This window comes from Coturnix japonica, chromosome 11 (assembly GCF_054131305.1).
Source record: "Coturnix japonica strain WE chromosome 11, WE-NBRP24, whole genome shotgun sequence".
NCBI classification, from domain to species: Eukaryota; Metazoa; Chordata; class Aves; order Galliformes; family Phasianidae; genus Coturnix; species Coturnix japonica.
In genome coordinates, this window is record NC_140673.1 from 20,358,975 (window position 1) to 20,375,508 (window position 16,534).

General features: G+C 44.9%; 1 protein-coding gene across 15 annotated transcripts in view; it reads left to right on the plus strand.

Annotated features, from left to right (window-relative positions):
• RNF220 (ring finger protein 220) overlaps positions 1-16,534 on the plus strand; it is a 157,610-nt gene that overhangs the window by 109,427 nt on the left and 31,649 nt on the right. For 8 of the 15 annotated variants that reach the window (XM_032446170.2, XM_085511558.1, XM_015870370.3 and 5 more), the window contains 2 exons: positions 5,672-5,793; positions 6,817-6,949. In XM_032446170.2, the coding sequence (XP_032302061.1) occupies positions 5,672-5,793; positions 6,817-6,949 (255 nt within the window). The remainder of the gene's footprint in view (positions 1-5,671; positions 5,794-6,816; positions 6,950-16,534) is intronic. The other 7 variants (XM_015870371.3, XM_032446172.2, XM_085511560.1 and 4 more) reach the window with 2 other exon arrangements.

Sequence of the window (16,534 nt, forward strand, 5' to 3'; positions counted from 1 at the left end):
CTGACCCAGGGTCTTTGATAAGAAATACTGAACTGAATTCAGAGGTGGCTTGGAGAGTTTCAAATACGCACCCTGAGGGTTAGAAGCTCTTGAAGGTCTGTCAAGTCACACAACAAAGAGATGAGTTGCCTTGTATCAATATCACATAATTGTTGGCGTGTGTGCTCACATCTGCACTGCTAGATGAGCGCGGTGAGCTGCCTGTTTGCAGGCAGTCCCCTTTCCTGACACAGACTTCAGATGACTGAAACACACTCAGGTGTTACTCTGCAATGACTTGTTTTGTGTGACAAAGGTCTCTGGAGTCAGTGATGTCAAACTGTTTCTTTATCATTTTTGGATAGTTCAGTTTAAGCTCACGCCTTCTGCCTTTTTTTTTTTTTTCTGGCCAATAATTTTATTTAACAAAAAAAAAAGTGAACCAGGCTTGTGAGGTTCTTGGCGTTGTGGAGTCCTCTAGGATGAATGAAAGCTCTTGATGACAGCGTGTTCTGTTGAACCGGCTCAGCAGTGCTTTCTGCTTTTGACTTTTGCCTGAAGTGGGACTGCAGCACAGTCAGTATGAGCTGCAGCCTGGGAACTGCTCTTGGGCTCTGCTTTGGGGTGTTTCTGTGAGCTGAAGTGGCTTGTCAATGGAAGGGAGGCTGCTAGTTCAGCAGCATTTGCACTACGCTTGTTGAGCCTTCTACTCTTTTTAGGGGTACAGTGAACAAAACTAACAGTCATAATCCAGATGAGAGCAATTGATAAATTTAAACAACATGCTCATAACTGTGATTGTTCTGCTGTGTGCCTTAGCAGGATTAGATCCAGAAGCTAAGCAGCTGGACACAGAAATATTAGCTGAAGTGCTTTGGTCAAGGTAGATAAGAGTTGGTTCCTCCTCACCTTATCTTTTTATTAATCTTGATGATTACTACTCCCAGAACGTGCCCATAGTGAATCCTGGCTCAGTCCTGTGCAGTTAGATGAGCATCCGGCTGGGTGGCTGGATAGGGTATTCAGCTGCTGTCAGTGCTTATGATTACTGAATTCTGCCTACTTTCTCATTTGCTCTTCCACACTTGTTTGTACCAAAATAACTTGCATTTGTAAGCTTTGCCATGTTATTGTTAAATAGCTGGTTAACCAATAACATTCCAGATGGATAATGCTTGAATGCTTTGAGGAAAAAAAAGCTTATTTATCTTCATCTTGTGTTTTAGAAAGCTTCTTATCAATCACGCTGTTTTATAGCTTGCTCTGTGAGAATGATTTCTTTATCCCTGCTGGTTTGCACAGACAGAAAATGTGTAGGACTTGTCCAAGACATCTAGCTTTCTGTTTCATGTTCTTATTGACACATAGCATATAGGAAATGCTTCTGTTAAAGAAAAGCCTACCACTTCACTTGTTTCCATTATATTTTAAAGGTTCTTCTCATTGTTGCTGTTACCTGTTTGTCTTGCTGTCTCTGTAAAGTTTCTTACCAGTTGAGCTTCAGGGTCACTTTTGGAAACTCCCACTGTAAAAAGGGACCTGCAGTGTTTGCTGTTCTCCCACATAGTCCTTGACTCAGATCTCAGCTGCCCTGACTCTTTGTGTCTGAGTGGCCTCTCAGATCTCCTGGACATACTTCATCCCACTGTGGTCACTTGAGACAGAACAAGAGCTAAGGGAAGAGAAAGGGATGTCTTCTGTGAGCCTGGATGCAGTGTAAATATGACATTATGTGGTTCACATATACTTGGTCCAGAATTCTGATTCTGTAAGTCGAACCTTTAACTTACTTTGACCTGTACATAACGTAAATGCATTTGTAAACTCTGGAGCAGCAGGTTAACATTCTGTCTGTAAGGCACTTGGTCGAGTGTTTGTATCTGAAGTTCCCTGTCAGCCTCGGTGAGTTAATCCAGCACCTTTCACCTGTGCTAAGCACACTTTGCAGGGGTCGTGTCCTTGTGAAACCAGGTGTATGAGGTGCTGATTCCCAATGAACCTATATGTTAAAGAAGGCAGTTTGTTCACCTGACTTTTTTCCACTGTTGGTGAAGTCAAAACTTGAAGCCACTCTGTAAATTGATGCTGAAGGAATTTAATGCTACAGGGCTGCATAGAGGCACAAACTTATGCATTAGCATATTGGAGCATGGATTCAGCAGGTTAAGTCTGTGCGACCCTTGGAGAACAGCATCAGATGGAAGATTGCTGAAAATTATCTCTGTTGTTGAGTCCCTTCTGTGAATTTGGCCCTTAATGTTCTCTCTCGGGCAGATGAGCAGCAAATTATACATAAGGTCTGAAACGGATTTAGTCTTGACCATCTGTTTTCCTGCTCTAGCCTGTTCTTGAGATGGCTTTTTATATTCTGCCATAGCTGCCTTTGTTCCCTTGGATCAGATGCTCTTGGGCAAGTTGATCAGCCACAGAAGCCTTTTGTGATGAGTCCAACAAAGTGTGAACACTCCTCAAGACTCTCATAGTAGATCTGTGGAGAGCAAGTGCTACCTCTCGTGCCTGAATATCTCTGATTTACATTTAGGGGCATTTGCAAAGTTGGCATTCTCAGTTGGCTGTAGAATGGGTCCTTACAAAGATCCCTTTGCAGTTGCTGGGGAAGGCAGATAAGCCAATACCTGAGTGGGTGCTGACCCTGAGCCTGCCTCTGCATGGAGGTGGTCACCCATGGTTTGTTGTTGTACTCAGTGCACCACCAGCACACCACGTGCTCCTGTAGCTGGTGTTGGGTGGGGGAGGGACAAAGCTAGGAGATTTTCACTGGAAAGGAGACCAAAATGTTTCCATTTAATTTGATTGGCCTGCCATTGCAGGAGCTGCTAATGATGTCTGCATGGGACTCAGGGGACCACTCAAGCTGGTGGAGGGAATCATAAGAGATATTGCGAGTAACTTAATCATCTCCTTGGATGCTGCAGGAGAGGTTTGTGGAGTGTCCACTGCTGGATGCACTGTAAGAGCACTCCGGGTGTAATTAGACAGCCCCATCCTGAGGGTGGATTTCTGTTTATTGGGAAGTGTGGCGGTGAAAACTAAAACCCATTAGCTTTCCTTCCAGGAAATTTTTCTGGGCCAGAGCATAACCTAATCCTTAAGCATTAATAATTCTTAAGCCTAGTTGGGAAGAGCTGCGAGACAGACACTTGGTCCCTTTCACCTGTGCAGGGTGGCCTGGCTCCCTGGCTCCCCTCCTATGGGAAGGCAGCAGAGATTTGGAAGCCCAGACTTCTGCTGCCTGTGTTGTTTTTTTTATCTTGTTGAATTACAAGAGGGAATCATGTCTTTTTTTTCCTCCTTTCTTCTCCCAAGCTCCTGCGACAGGAGTGTGGGGGAGAGGGATTAGTGAGCTAATTAGAAATGATCGCATCTATCAACACTAATTAAGAATCCTGTGGTCTCACTTGTGTGTTCTTTTGAGTGGTTCCCCTTCGGGACAGCACCACAATCACCCCCTGCCTTTGGGGCCGCTCTGTCCCTGCCATGCTGATTGGAAGTGATGGCAGTGCTGCGTGTCGGCTATGGAAAATGTGGCTCGGGATGGGCTTTTGAGGCTGCAGCAGTCCCTTTGGTTTTCTGCTGTCAGCCAGGGGCACACCGGGCCACTGTGGGCACCACTAATGACCACAGAATGAAAATGGCAGGGGATTTGGTTTCAACACCTCTTCAGTCCAGTGGCTTTTTCACTTCCGACACTGGAGCTATGAGGGCTTCATCGCCAAGGAGCCACCTGCTGAGCCCTACCAGAATGTTTTAATGCTCCTTCCCTCCATTTCCCTGTTTAAAAACAGGGTGAGCTGAGGGACAGGTATCTGTCACCAGGTTAAAGCAAGCTTGCTTTCTGTCTTCCTTTCTTTCTTTTTTTATCCCTGGTCAGATGGGTGTTTACTGGAGTACGATTAAGTCAGTTTCTAGCCTGCTCCCCTCTTTGGTACCAGTTCTGCAGAGGTAGCAAGGCAAAGAGGAGCATCTGAAACACAGAGGATGGAGCCCTGCTAGGGTGTGTAGGTACTCCCTGACCCAGAACTTCAAAAAGCTCTCATGCGTTGAGTTACAAACCAGGCAGAGTATGGTTGAATGCTACCCCTGGTAGTAGAGCTACGCCAGCTTGGATGGGGTGGTTTGGGGGCTTCCAAATGGGGAGAGAAAACAGAAGACTTTAGGGATCATTGTTTTAATTAGAAGGGGAGTATCATTCATTTGAGCCCTCTGAAATAACACTTAGTGGTTATTGTTGGCTTTTGTACTGACTGGAAGTCATGCAGTTTGCTTCTGGAGTAGAAGCTGACACTGCAGGTAAAATAACTGGCTTAAGCAGACAAAGTAGAAGGGAAACTAGCAAAACATCCTACCAGGAACACTGAAGTACAGACTACAAAATTCCAACGCTAGATGAAAGCAGTGTGCATTTACTCAAGAGAACTGTTGTTGCTCAAAGTACCGGGTCTCTGAGACACTCCTGCTGTGGTTGGAGTTGTCTTACTGTAGGAGTTGTGCTTGCAAAATCCTTTTCATGTTGCCAGGAACACAGGTTTGTTTTGGAGGAATCTTTTCTTGGCAAATCTGCTTGCTTTCAGTGAGGAAAAGCAATGCTTGGGATAGTACCAAGCCTTCTTAATGCTGGAGCTTCAGGGTGTAGGGGAAGGTGAATATTCCTAATTGTGGGTTGCGGGAAAGCATATCCAAACCCAGAGATTCATGTGTCCAGAGAAGCCAAGGAGAAAGCCCTGTTTTAAGGCTGTGGAGGTGTGTTCAGCTCCAGCTTTGTAAAAATGCAATGCTGTGAATGCACGAATCTGACGTGCTGTAGGAGGCAGGTGACACAAACTTTCCTGTACCCTGGTGTGGTCCTGGCATTCCAGCACCTTTCTCGTTGTCTCTGGCTGCAGGGAGCTGTTGTCTCACAGGCTTCATGGACAAAGGCTTTCAGAGCACGCCGCAGCGCTTACCATGTCAGGAACGATTTCTGGCTAATGCAGCTTTTTGGTGGTGTCATCTCTCATTATCACACGGGCTTTCCTTGGGCTTTTCCTTGTCTCTCATTCAGAATTTTGACCTTCCGTATTAATTAAATAGGAACTTTCCTGCAGCCAGTGATTGAGTTATTCAGTAATACCTGCCTAAAGCCATCATAATAAAGGACAGAAGTTCCATTTAATGCAAATGATTTGGTTCCAGATGTTTTGATCACATTAAACGATGGCTCAAATTAACCAGAGATCATATTAAGCAACAGGCTACCTTGGCTGCTTTTTCTAATCAGCGTGATTCCTAACATGTTTGTTTCCCAGAGCATGCCCTCAAGAAGGAAGTTTCTCTATACATTAGAATAGCGAAATAAGAATAAAAGGGAGAGACAGAAGCCATCTAGGGTAGGTGCTGCGTTTTTCACAGTAAGGATCTTTCCATAAATGCTACCTGCTACTAAGATCTGTTTGTGACAGTTTGGAAAGGAATTATTTAGGGCATGCAGGAGACACTCCTGAAAGTGGCTGTCTTACATAATTTGCCCGAGGCTTTTTGGGCTCTGCAGTGGCTTTCTGTGGTCAGAGCAAGTTTCTGTGTAGGGATTGGATGGATCTACAAATTTGACATGTCTTCCTTTTTCTTTTTCTTTTCCTTTTTTTTTTTTTTTTTTGTTTTGTTTTTTGTTTCTTTCCTTGCTTTGTCCATGCAGCTCGGATTGGAAAAATGAAACGCAGGAAGCAAGATGAAGGGCAGGTATGTCCCCTCTGCAACCGACCTCTGTCAGGATCCGAGGAGGAGATGAGTAGGCATGTGGAACAATGCCTTGCAAAGGTAGAGGCGCAGCAGGATCGCCAGCTGCCATTCCCTTCTCTCTACTCCCAGCTTTATCTGACCTAACATGGGGCAAACACTAACACTGTTGAGCTTGCAGGCAGTGCTAACTACATCTCCCTGAGATCTGTAGTCACTTCCTTTGTCTTTGTGAAGGGGTGAATTCTCCTGGATTTTCTCCTGTTTTGCATTAGTGACTCTTTTTATTTTCTGCACTCTTTCACTACCTGAAGTCTAAGCTGTAGACATTAAGTGTAGAGCTATTGAGTAACTGAAGCCTTTTGCAGTGCTATACATTTCCTATGCAGTACAGCAAAAAGAGTTCTTTCTGTGCAGTGACAGCGTTGGAATTCCTTTTGTTGGGTTCTTTTGTAACAGGCTGGCACTTGTAAATGTTTCATGACCACCTTACTCCAGAAACTGTGTTAAAGCAGAACTGTTCTCTTGCTGTTTTTCCCAAAGACAGCAAAGAATAAAGAGGAGCAAGCTCCAGGGGTGTGATAATTGTCGTAGGGCTTTCTGTGCTTGTTTTGTAGGGAAAGCCCATAGCAGAGATAACAAATTCATTCATTCTTGTTGTCTCAAGAAGTGCGTGCTGTGAAGACAGGTGTCTTTTGATCAGTGAGCTTCAGTAATGCTCTAGGAGAGCATTCCTTGTCAGTTCCTGTATCCTGGGAGCTTCTCTGTGCTGGAGATCAAAGGAATCTGTTGTTTACATGATAAAGAAGGAAACTGTGCTCCATGTATGGGAACACATACTGAAATGCACACCAGTGTCGTAGGAGCTAGAGCTGAATTTTGATTGTGCAAAAGTGATGATCCCATGCCACTTCTTTTGACCTTAATGTTATCATGTGCTTCTAGTTCCCATTTACTTCTGAGCTCAGATCACTGGGAATGGGGAGGGGAGCAAATGCTACCCTGGGAACAGTCCAGCTTTCCTTCTCTATCACACCCTGAGTTGTTAAACCCTGTATTGCTGCTTCATGCATCTCAACACTGTCCCTGCTTTCCCCCGTGCAGAGAGAAGGTTCATGCATGACTGAGGATGACTCTGTGGACATCGAGAACGAGAATGGCAACCGCTTTGAAGAATATGAATGGTGTGGGCAGAAGAGGATACGGGCCACTACTCTCCTGGAGGGAGGATTTCGAGGTACGCCAATGTTTTGAGTCCCTTGTAAATCATTCTGCTGTGGTAGGCGACTGTTGCTTGTTGTTAAAGGGAGGGACCTGAAAGTTCTCTCCCAAAGAATGAGGTCTTAACCCTTTGCAAGAATGTAAGGCAATTTCAGCTTTCTGCCCCTCTGGAATGATAAGATTCAAAAATCGTGCAAGTCTTGAGCAAATACGTGGTATTATTTCTTGCTCAAGAAATGTGGTTAAAGAGGGGAATGGGTAGAATAGGGAGATCATTTGGGGAAAATAGATTCTTATATGTTACACATAGTAAGGTATACGCAGAAATATGCGAAGAGACAGAAATAGAAATGAAATTGTAAAAATTCCCAGCCTGGAGTGACGAAAGCTGGTGTATCAGCCTCTGGTGATGTATTAAAGGTGACAGCTAAGTTGCTTTAGCACCTGCATAAAATATTAAAGGCCCGGTTGTGCATTTATCACTCCATCCCTTTTAAGGTTGATAAATGAGAATCCAGAAACCTGCTCTGCACCTCCAGCACTGCAAGCCCTTAGGGTTCCCAGACAAACACATTTTATTTTCCCTCCTTCTTCTGCTCCTTCCCCAGTGACGGAGAAATCAGTTACTGAGGAGAGAGTGAGTTATGGCAAAATTTGACCTCTCATGAGCTTTATTGGTGAATGTAATTTTAGCTAGAAACCTGGCCCCTCTCTTACACTCAGCCTTTTGGCCTCCAGGAGGAGGATTTACTAAACTGTTCTTTGGCACAAACCTCTGGCACTAAGGAGAGTCTCACAAGCAATCCACGTAGTGCATACCTAATGAGGGAAGGAACGCTGGCCCCCTGCGTGCAATAAAGAGGGTGGGATGTAATCTCTTCCTATATCAGCTTGGATTTTAATTTAAAATATCTCAAGGGGAAAGGCTGCTAAGTAAGGGACTTGGTCTTAAAAGCCAGTCATGCGCTCAGTGGCAACTTGGCACTCCTGATCTGCTCTTACCTTCCTCTGAAATTAAGTTGTATTAGAGAAGGTATCAGGAGCATAGAGGTGAAGGAGCAGCTTCTGTAGATTTTAAAGGCTACCCATCGAAGCTCATGTTGTTTGTTTTCTGTGTCTATGGCCTTCATTTTTGTTTACTTTTTTTCCAGCATGGAGAGTTGAATGATACAGGGTAGTGGTCTGATGAGGTCATGCATGGCCTTAGGCTTGTCTTTAGTACAGTTATTACAATTAGTAGCAGAGAAGTGTGGCACGCCTACATGCCTTTGTCTCTACTAGTTCTGATAAGACTGGCTACTCAGTTAATTCCGGACATATATTGCACATACAGAGTGTTGTCATGCATTCTGTGCGCCAAACAGCTGAGTTTTGGAAGAGAGTGCAATCTTCCCCTTTCTTTGGCTGAAGTATTGTACTTTCTTCACCTGGATACTTTCTCATTTGTGTCTGAATTAATTCACTAAAGTATGGCCTGAAGTTTTCATGCTGCTCCATGTCAAGGTGTTCTTAATAAGAGGCTCCACGTTGACAAAAGTGTTTGTAATTGATAGGGTTAGGCTGTATAAATGCAGAGGGTTTACTCCTTGATACTCCTTATTTAAACTGGAATTCTCAGGTGCATTAGTTTGCATTAAATAAATCAACTACTTTCCTCCACCACCTGAGATCAGAGAGATTGTAACATAAGTCATTGCTGCAACCTTCTCTGCTAGCTGGCTGCATGTGAATCTCTGAATCTGATGTACAGAAATAGCCTTGCTTCCATTGAGAATTATGGGGTCTGTCCCTTCTTTCCTTACTAAGATCTGCTTGACTCTGTCAACAGCATTTAGTTATGTGGACCAATCCAGTAAAGCATCAGCAAACTAGAAGGGGTGAGTGTGGGTAAACCTTCTGTAATTGCCCTGATGGGAAGGATGTTTGGTTTAGACTTCTGCTCTTGGTGCAGGATGCTGTGCTCTAGGCAGACCTAACACCAGTTTTCTGCCTAATGTTTTGGGATGGCTGGATGATTTCTGCAGGGTACCTGCCTGCTCTATGCAAGAAGCTTCCATAAAATGCGGGAAGTCAAAGCAGAGCTGGAAAGCTCCCCTATTTAGCTGATGGAATTTCTTTTTAAGGAAGTTACACTTTTCCATGATTCCTTTAATGATTCTCCTGTTTTCTCTGGCGTTTGTTGGTCAGACCTGGTTTGTGCATTCTCAGGTAAGGCTAAGGTGACTGTCCTTTTCCCTTCTTGGCCAGTGTTGGCTCTTCTCTTGTTCTAGGGGCAGAGTTCCTATTGTACAGCCTTGAAGAGTAACACGGTGTTCTAGAGATCCTCTCCAGTGCTTAAACCTGCTTTGTCTGGAGCTGGCAAGGCCTTCATTAACCCTTGTCACCCGAGGCTTTGTGTTTGGCTCTGTTCCCTATGCTGAAAAGTAGCAGCGACATGGAAATCAAAGGCCTTTTATAATGCCAGACAGCCTTTGCCAGGCTGCAGGGATGTCAGGGATGTCTAAAGAGTTGACATGGGGAAATACATAAAACCAGAGGGGAAAACAAACATCCATGTGTCTCATCAATTTGGGGTTCTAATGGTGTGTTGCTGGGAGGAGATGTCACAGCTGGGCAGTGAGTGGAGCAGGATGCTGCAGCCAGGATGTATTGTGTGAGTCAGCTCAGACCATGGGCAGATTACAGAAGCAGCTCAAACTTAGCACAGGTTTCTGGCTGCTTATTCTTATCATCTTTGGTTAATGACCATGTTTATGTTCCTCTCAAAGTCAGGAATGCTTTGCTGAAAGATCTTGTCAGTTTTTCAGGTGAGGGAAGGCTGGGAAATGTTTTTTATTTATTTTCTTGAAAGCAAGTCAAGGACAGTAACAGCCCAGCTCAGGTTTTCTAGAAGATGGTCCAATACGTGAGAGCGATCACAGCCTCACTTGTGGGGTTCCCAGGATGAAGCTTTCTTGCTCACAAAGTTGTTGCAGGGAAGACTTGCTCCTCTCCCCTGAGGGGCTGTCATAGGAAGCCCAGCAGAGCTGAAGTATTCCTTACTTGCCACGGCTTGGCACACTTGACACAGCAGCTGGAAAGAAAAGGAGACGGTAGAAAGTAGGAATACAACCTAGGTGAGAAGTGCTGAGGTTAGTATGTTGTCTTAAGCAGTTGGGCTTGGTGAAGGCATTCAGTCAGGAGTTTAGTACTTTTAGAGGTCCTTCTGGCTTCGCAAAGCATTGTCTGCTATTGCTACATGTGCTTGCCCCAAACTGGATCTGTGCAGGGTATAAATGAAGATTATTGGCTATTAGATAGGATTTGGAATGGTTTTGTTTCAGCAGAGGTCCTGTTTGAAGCAGGAATTCATAGTAGGAGAGGCTTCTTTCTTATGTTGGAGATGAGTGCAGAAGGCTACCAGCATGAAATAGCTACTGCTGTTTTAATCAAGGTCTTGCTTCAAAATGTAAAGCCATACAGAAGTATTAATAAAATATTTCCCTATATCAGAACTGTCACAAGACTGAAATTTCTTTTGAAATTCCTGAACCATCCATCCCCACGTCCCTGGATCATCCCTCTCTGATGGTCTTTGTTACAGGGGATTATTTCATGCAATCTTTGTCTAATGAGTTTCTCTGTTTAGGAAGCCAACGAGGCTTCACAAGTGAAAGCATCAAGTGTTTCCCTCTCTGATGGTTTGTTGGTGTTTTAACACTCAACGCATTTGTCACAATTCTTCTTTTCCTCTCCAGAATGGATGCACGTTCCCCTCAGTGTTTACACTGTAAGGTTATCCCTTTAAAGATTTCCTGAGGGAAGTTCAAAAGGGTTTTTTTGCTTTGAAAGATTCACTGTCTCTTTTTGTGTGTACGTCTCTTACTTGAAAGAAGGAAAAGGGAGGGGGGGAGTGGAAAAAAAAGTGCTTTATCTGAAAAGAATCGCATCAGCTTCGTGCTGATAGAAGCCGCTGTCATCTCTTAAACGGCTTAGCACAGTCAAAAGGCAAGAGGACTTAAAACAGTGTCTTACACAGGGATCGATGGGTGGAACACATAACTCGTAACTGCAAAAAAAAAAAAGCACGGGGGGAGAGATAACGGTAATGATTGCATTGAGGGAAGCTTGAGGGAGGCTTGTTCTTTGTAACACAGCTTCAAAGGTGTCTGGGCCGGTGCCTGAGCAAACGGTCCTGTGAAGTCGTGCCTCTGTAGGGCTGGGAGCAGGGGATGCTCGCACCCTTCTGTTCCCCAGCAGATGGGACAAAGTAGATGAGTAAACACCAGGTTAGCAGCTCCCTTCTGCTGCCATGTGCTCAAGAAGGGGTTCTTCCCACCCCATCTCCAGCCACTCGCTCTGGGAACGGGCTGTCCGGGAGGGGAGCGGCTGGGGCTGGCGGGGGGACGGGATGTCAGTTTATCGATCGCACCTCAGTCAGGAGAGCTGCAGGCGCAGCGCTCTGAGCACGAGCGGCAGCGTGCTTAATGTGATTGAAAGGCAGTTAAAATGGCGGTGACCTTTTCAGGGGGAATTAGATTGCCTGCCAAGAGTGGTTAGAGGGAGTGATAACGCCAGCTTGAGGAAGCTGTCCAGTCTGCTTCAAAGGGAGGGAGACAGCGACAGGGAACGCAAGCTAGTAGCGAGTACCATTTAAAGCACGAACCATGCGGTCTGATAGAACAGAGATTGCTGTCCTCTTTAGATATGAAAAGATTGAAGAATTGTAGCTAAGTTCTCTCCACCCGCACCATCCTCCTCTCTTCCGTCTTCCCAAGGGCAGAGCTTTCCCCTGGACATGGAAGCAAGACAGTCACCGTTGCTTTTGGTGGCTTCCTGAGCAGGTTAGTTTCCTTGAGACTAACACAGAAGAGAGAAAGGCTTTGAAAGCATTAGTGGTAAGCAGGGAATTTTCAGGGAAGAATGCCTTCTAAGAAAGACTGCCATGATGACAAGGATCCAACTGAATGCTTGTGAATGCTTCCAAAGATGAACCGAGGATTGCTTGACTCAAGCTTCTCTTTCACAGAATCATTAAGTTTGGAAAAGACCTCTAAGGTCATCTAGTCCAACCATCTCCACCCTGCTCTGCTCCCAGGCTAGCAAAGGGCTTGTCATCCATTTGTTAATGTCTTAAGCAAGAGAAAAGAGCTGCATCAGTTAATGCATAAGAAGAGAGACTTGGTAAGGCTTTATAAGCTGTAACCAGCTGTAGTTAACCCAGGATACCCATTTGCATTGAATCTCATGTTGTGTACAATTAGGGCAGCTGTGTAGAAAGTGAGACTATATTAAAATGTGTGAAAGTTTACAGCAGATGGCTGCAGTCCCACAGCCAGCTTTATCTCTGCAGAATCAGATGTGCATTGGTTTGAGTAGCAAATGGTGTAGACTGGCTTTCTTCCTCTATAAGTTAGTTGTCCAGCAAGGCCCTATTCCAGTAGCTACATGTTCCTCTATTTGTTTTCTTTCTAAAGACCTGTAACATTAGAAGCACATTCACAAGTGTAAAGTCCTGTCCTCAGAATATAAGTAGATGCTCTTCAGTTCAGCCACAGCAGAAGGTTTTGGTGAGCACAGTAACCTTTGTCTGGTAACTACAGAAAGCTGCAAATAGAAGAGGAAAACTCAGTGCAATATAACAACCATCAAACACTTCCAACAAAATACTGCCTGTTTCTTGCAGGGAAGCTGAAACACAAGGAAACAACTTCTTCAGTGAACTCTGATGTTTCAAGCTCTTCTGCCACTATCTTTACAACAGCTAGAACCCCTTAGTAGCCAGATGTGCCCTCTTTTTAAGATAAGATATAATGGGGCATGCAGGAAAGCTTCTGTAGGTGGGGAGATTTTCCATTTTTCTATGTGAGGAGCTTCACACGGCATGTAGGGTCATACCAATAAGAGGTTGTAAACTGATAGACTCAGATTCAGCAAAGGAGTTTGAGCTAAAAAGTGCAGCTTCTCCTACGAGACCATGTGGGAAATAGAATGTCATTGATGTACTTAGGCCTTTTTGGAAGAGTGATTGAGTAACCAGAATTGTCTTCCCCCTTTCTATGGGATGAGTCAGAATTAATTCATTTTGCCCTGTCAAGCTAAAGCAGACTTCAACTTGGATGCAGAGAAATCTGTTGTGAGAATATGGGGAATCTTTGCCATAATGAAATTCTTAATCTTCCTCCTACTTAGCAAGAACTCAGTTCATTGCCTTTCTCTGTCACATCTCCAGCAGCAGCTTTCTTCTGTAAGGTGAATGCAGTACTGCATCTACACATCTGAATGTCCTTCCCACCCCCTCCTTGTTGGCAATTTTGCTTTCCTGTGTTCAGTTTTCTACCTTCTGCTGGCCACTTCTACCTGTTGTAAGCTTTGAAGTGGGTGAGATGTGTAAATATAATGTTTCTCAAGTGCTTATTTTATGCCTTGACTTCCCTTTAGGGGGCTGCTTGGTCCCAGAATGCTTGTATGCCTTACCTCAGCCCCAGTGTAAAATGGTGGTAATCCCCTCGTTGCTGAAGGACAGCACTTTGTACTTGTCTGATGGAGTAGTCCAAGCACTTCTTCATGTTGGCATCTCTCATGTGAGAGGAAATACTTCTCTGTAAGGTAATACTTGAGCTAAAAATGCTACAGATATGTTTATGGAGTCTTATAGACCATGTGATTCTTTATATATACTTGACTATTTCACCATAGCTTGTAACGATGTATAGAATTTGAGGGATTACAGACTAATAAATGTCTCTTAGGCACTGTGCTGTATATTGATGCCAAGGGCTGCCTTCAGTCGGTAGTACAAACAGGTGAGAATAATCTGATTTGAAGCTTAAAAGAAATCCTACCTTACATAGAAAAACCATCATGAACCACCATGGAAGCATTGCTTAATATCGTGTGTGTTTTATGTTCACATAATGCTTCAGGCAATTGGTTTCATCATTTTGGATCACAATGTGATTAGTAGGACTCAGCAAAGTAAAAATCACATTAACTTAGGGGGAAAAAAAGGAGAAAAAAGAAATAGGTGCTTATAGATACTAAAAGTCGTGATTGTTGATACTGCATTTTCATTAACTTTAACGCATGCAAAAATCTGAGGACCTAATTTTTGTGCTCAAACTGCCAGAACGCATTAGCTGAGAGGAGCACAATCAACTAAACCTCTTGCTATTTGATTTATGTAACAGCAACAGTCATCCCGACCAGAAGAAGAGTCGCTGTGGGAAGAAGGGGAATTCTCTCCATGTGATGGCGTTATGTGTAACACCTGAGGGGGGTGAGGAAGGGATGTCTGTCACCCAGCAACAGAGGAAGGAGAAAAAAATTAATTAAAAAGAAACCAGAAAAAGCAGTTGTAAACCCCTGAAAATTGGCAGGGGGAGTAAGGGATCGGGTAGAGCACCTGAAACTACTCAATTCTTTGAAATTGACTGGATTTCAAGTTGACAGCATCCCCTTAAACTTCCATTTTCCTAGGTTTCAGACATGCGGTGTAAGACCCTCCAGTCCCACCTGCTGTTCTTGCTTAGCTGCTCTCTCCAATCCATTTTTCTAGTGGTCTTTCTGCTTCGGTTTTGAAAGTCCTAGGCTTGAAGACAGTCGTTTGATAATTCTTATGTTTTCTCCCCAAGCATCTGTAGTTTTGCCAGAACTGCAACCTTCTTCTGGGAGCCTCGGGTCAAACTTCAGCCCAGAGCAGCTCACGGCTGATTGACGTGATTTTAATAGCATTTTAGAATACAGTTGTTAAGTCAGGGGCGGTGAGATTTTTTTCTAAAGGAAAAGGGAGCATGGGTCTCAATGGCTTTAAACAGCTCCTGTCTCCGCATGTCGCTTCTTACACTCGCTGGTGAAACGCATTATCGAGTAGTGCCCGGAAAGTGGCTAACTGCGTTTGACACACGCCAACTCCCTGCCTCCACACTGGATAATTGCATTGTCAACTGTTCAGCAAAGTGGCAGGTGACACTGCAGCCGGATTGATTGTCCTAGCATGGAGGCTCCGAAGACTGTCAGCTACCCAATCGATAGAGTTTACACAAGGCACCGTGACTGCATCTGTAACTAATTTCAGTTTGGAACTGGCAGGGTGCGGCAGGCCCCGTTTCCTGGCCGGTTGCACTCGTTTGCTCGCATCCTGGAAAGTTGCTTTCCCGCTGAAAGCACGGCTTTATTTCTTGTTTTGGAGCTGGAAGCAAAGAAATCGATGGCGTGTTTTGTGGTTTCAGAGTTGAGGGCATTGCAGCACACGGCTAACTAGCAGCTCCAGTTTTCCGATCAATAGGCTGATCAATTGATTAAATTAACACTGATTTTTCTTTCTTCTTTCCAGCCTGGAAAAGAATTAGTTTGAGGGAAGAGCGTGTGGGCTCGGCCTGTGAAATTTTGTTCCTTTCCCCATCTTTCCCTGACAAGTGGAATCTCAGTGCTCATCGTTATTTGAAGCAAACTGCGCTGTGCTGGCAGGGCCTGCTGTAAGCCAGGGTGCTGCTCCAGCTGCGTGCCAGCCTTGCAGCTTCATGCTCGGCTGCCTTAGAAAAGTCACCCCGCGAGCTCTACCGTGCTGCTGTATTATTGGCAAAGTTGCGACATTCCTGTGATCCCTGTCAGTGGTGCTTATTGATCCGGGCGATGTGAATCTGCTTAGCGATTCAAGATTACTTTAATTCTCCCTCTTCCTTTTTTGTTTGTTTCCACCCTCGCCCTGGGGGAACAAAAGCTTTCAGATCCACCTTTCTCCGGCTTTGAAAAACGAGTGGCTGCAAAGGCTGTGGCTGTTGCTGCCGCTTTTGTGCTTCAGCTGTGGGTTTTGAAGAGCAGCCTTTGAGATCGACAGGAGATTGTTCTCACCTTCCAGATTCGTGCTGCTGCAGCGCTCGGGGAGACGGCTTTGCAGGAGGTGCCACACCAGATCAGATCTTTGCATCCCCATCTATAGCCACAATCTGTACCTGGGAGGCATAGAAGAAACCTGCCCTTAGGCAGCTCCCTGATGCCTCTTCCCCGAGCCTCACAGCAGCTGGCTCTTACCCTTACCATGGAGCTTGCCTGCCCTTTGTTCAGCGCATTGCTGCAAAATGATGGTAATGGTCATAAAATTATATGGCCCTTTCTTTAAAGGCAGCTGTTCCTCTGATCTGTTAGCAAAAACTGCTGTGAGCATCCGCGATGCTGCTGAGCCGTCGGCTCTCTGGCAGCTCGTTTGTGCCGCCGTGGGAGCTAACAGACGGCCTCCAATTGATGCATCTGCTATTTCAGGTGCATGCTGTAATGACACAGGCGGGTGTCAGTTTTTCAGGTAAATCATCATTTTGCTTGAAATGGATCTCGCTCCTGAGAAATGAAACCCTTGTCCTGAGAGCAGCTTTTCATGGCTTCCAAATGTCATTTTTCCTGCAACAGGCTGTGAAAGTCACTAGGAGAAGCGTTCTGTCCCTGTTTGTGTTAGGAAAGATGGGGAACGATTTGAAATATGGCTGGGGAAGCGTTGTGAATGTGGAGAAGGGCTGAGGTTGGCCTCATTCTCCATCTCGCTCTTGCTTTCGAGAACCCCCGATGGCTTTTTCTTTCTTCCCAAACGCCTTTTAAAACAAAACAGCATCCGTGCCATCTTGTCCTG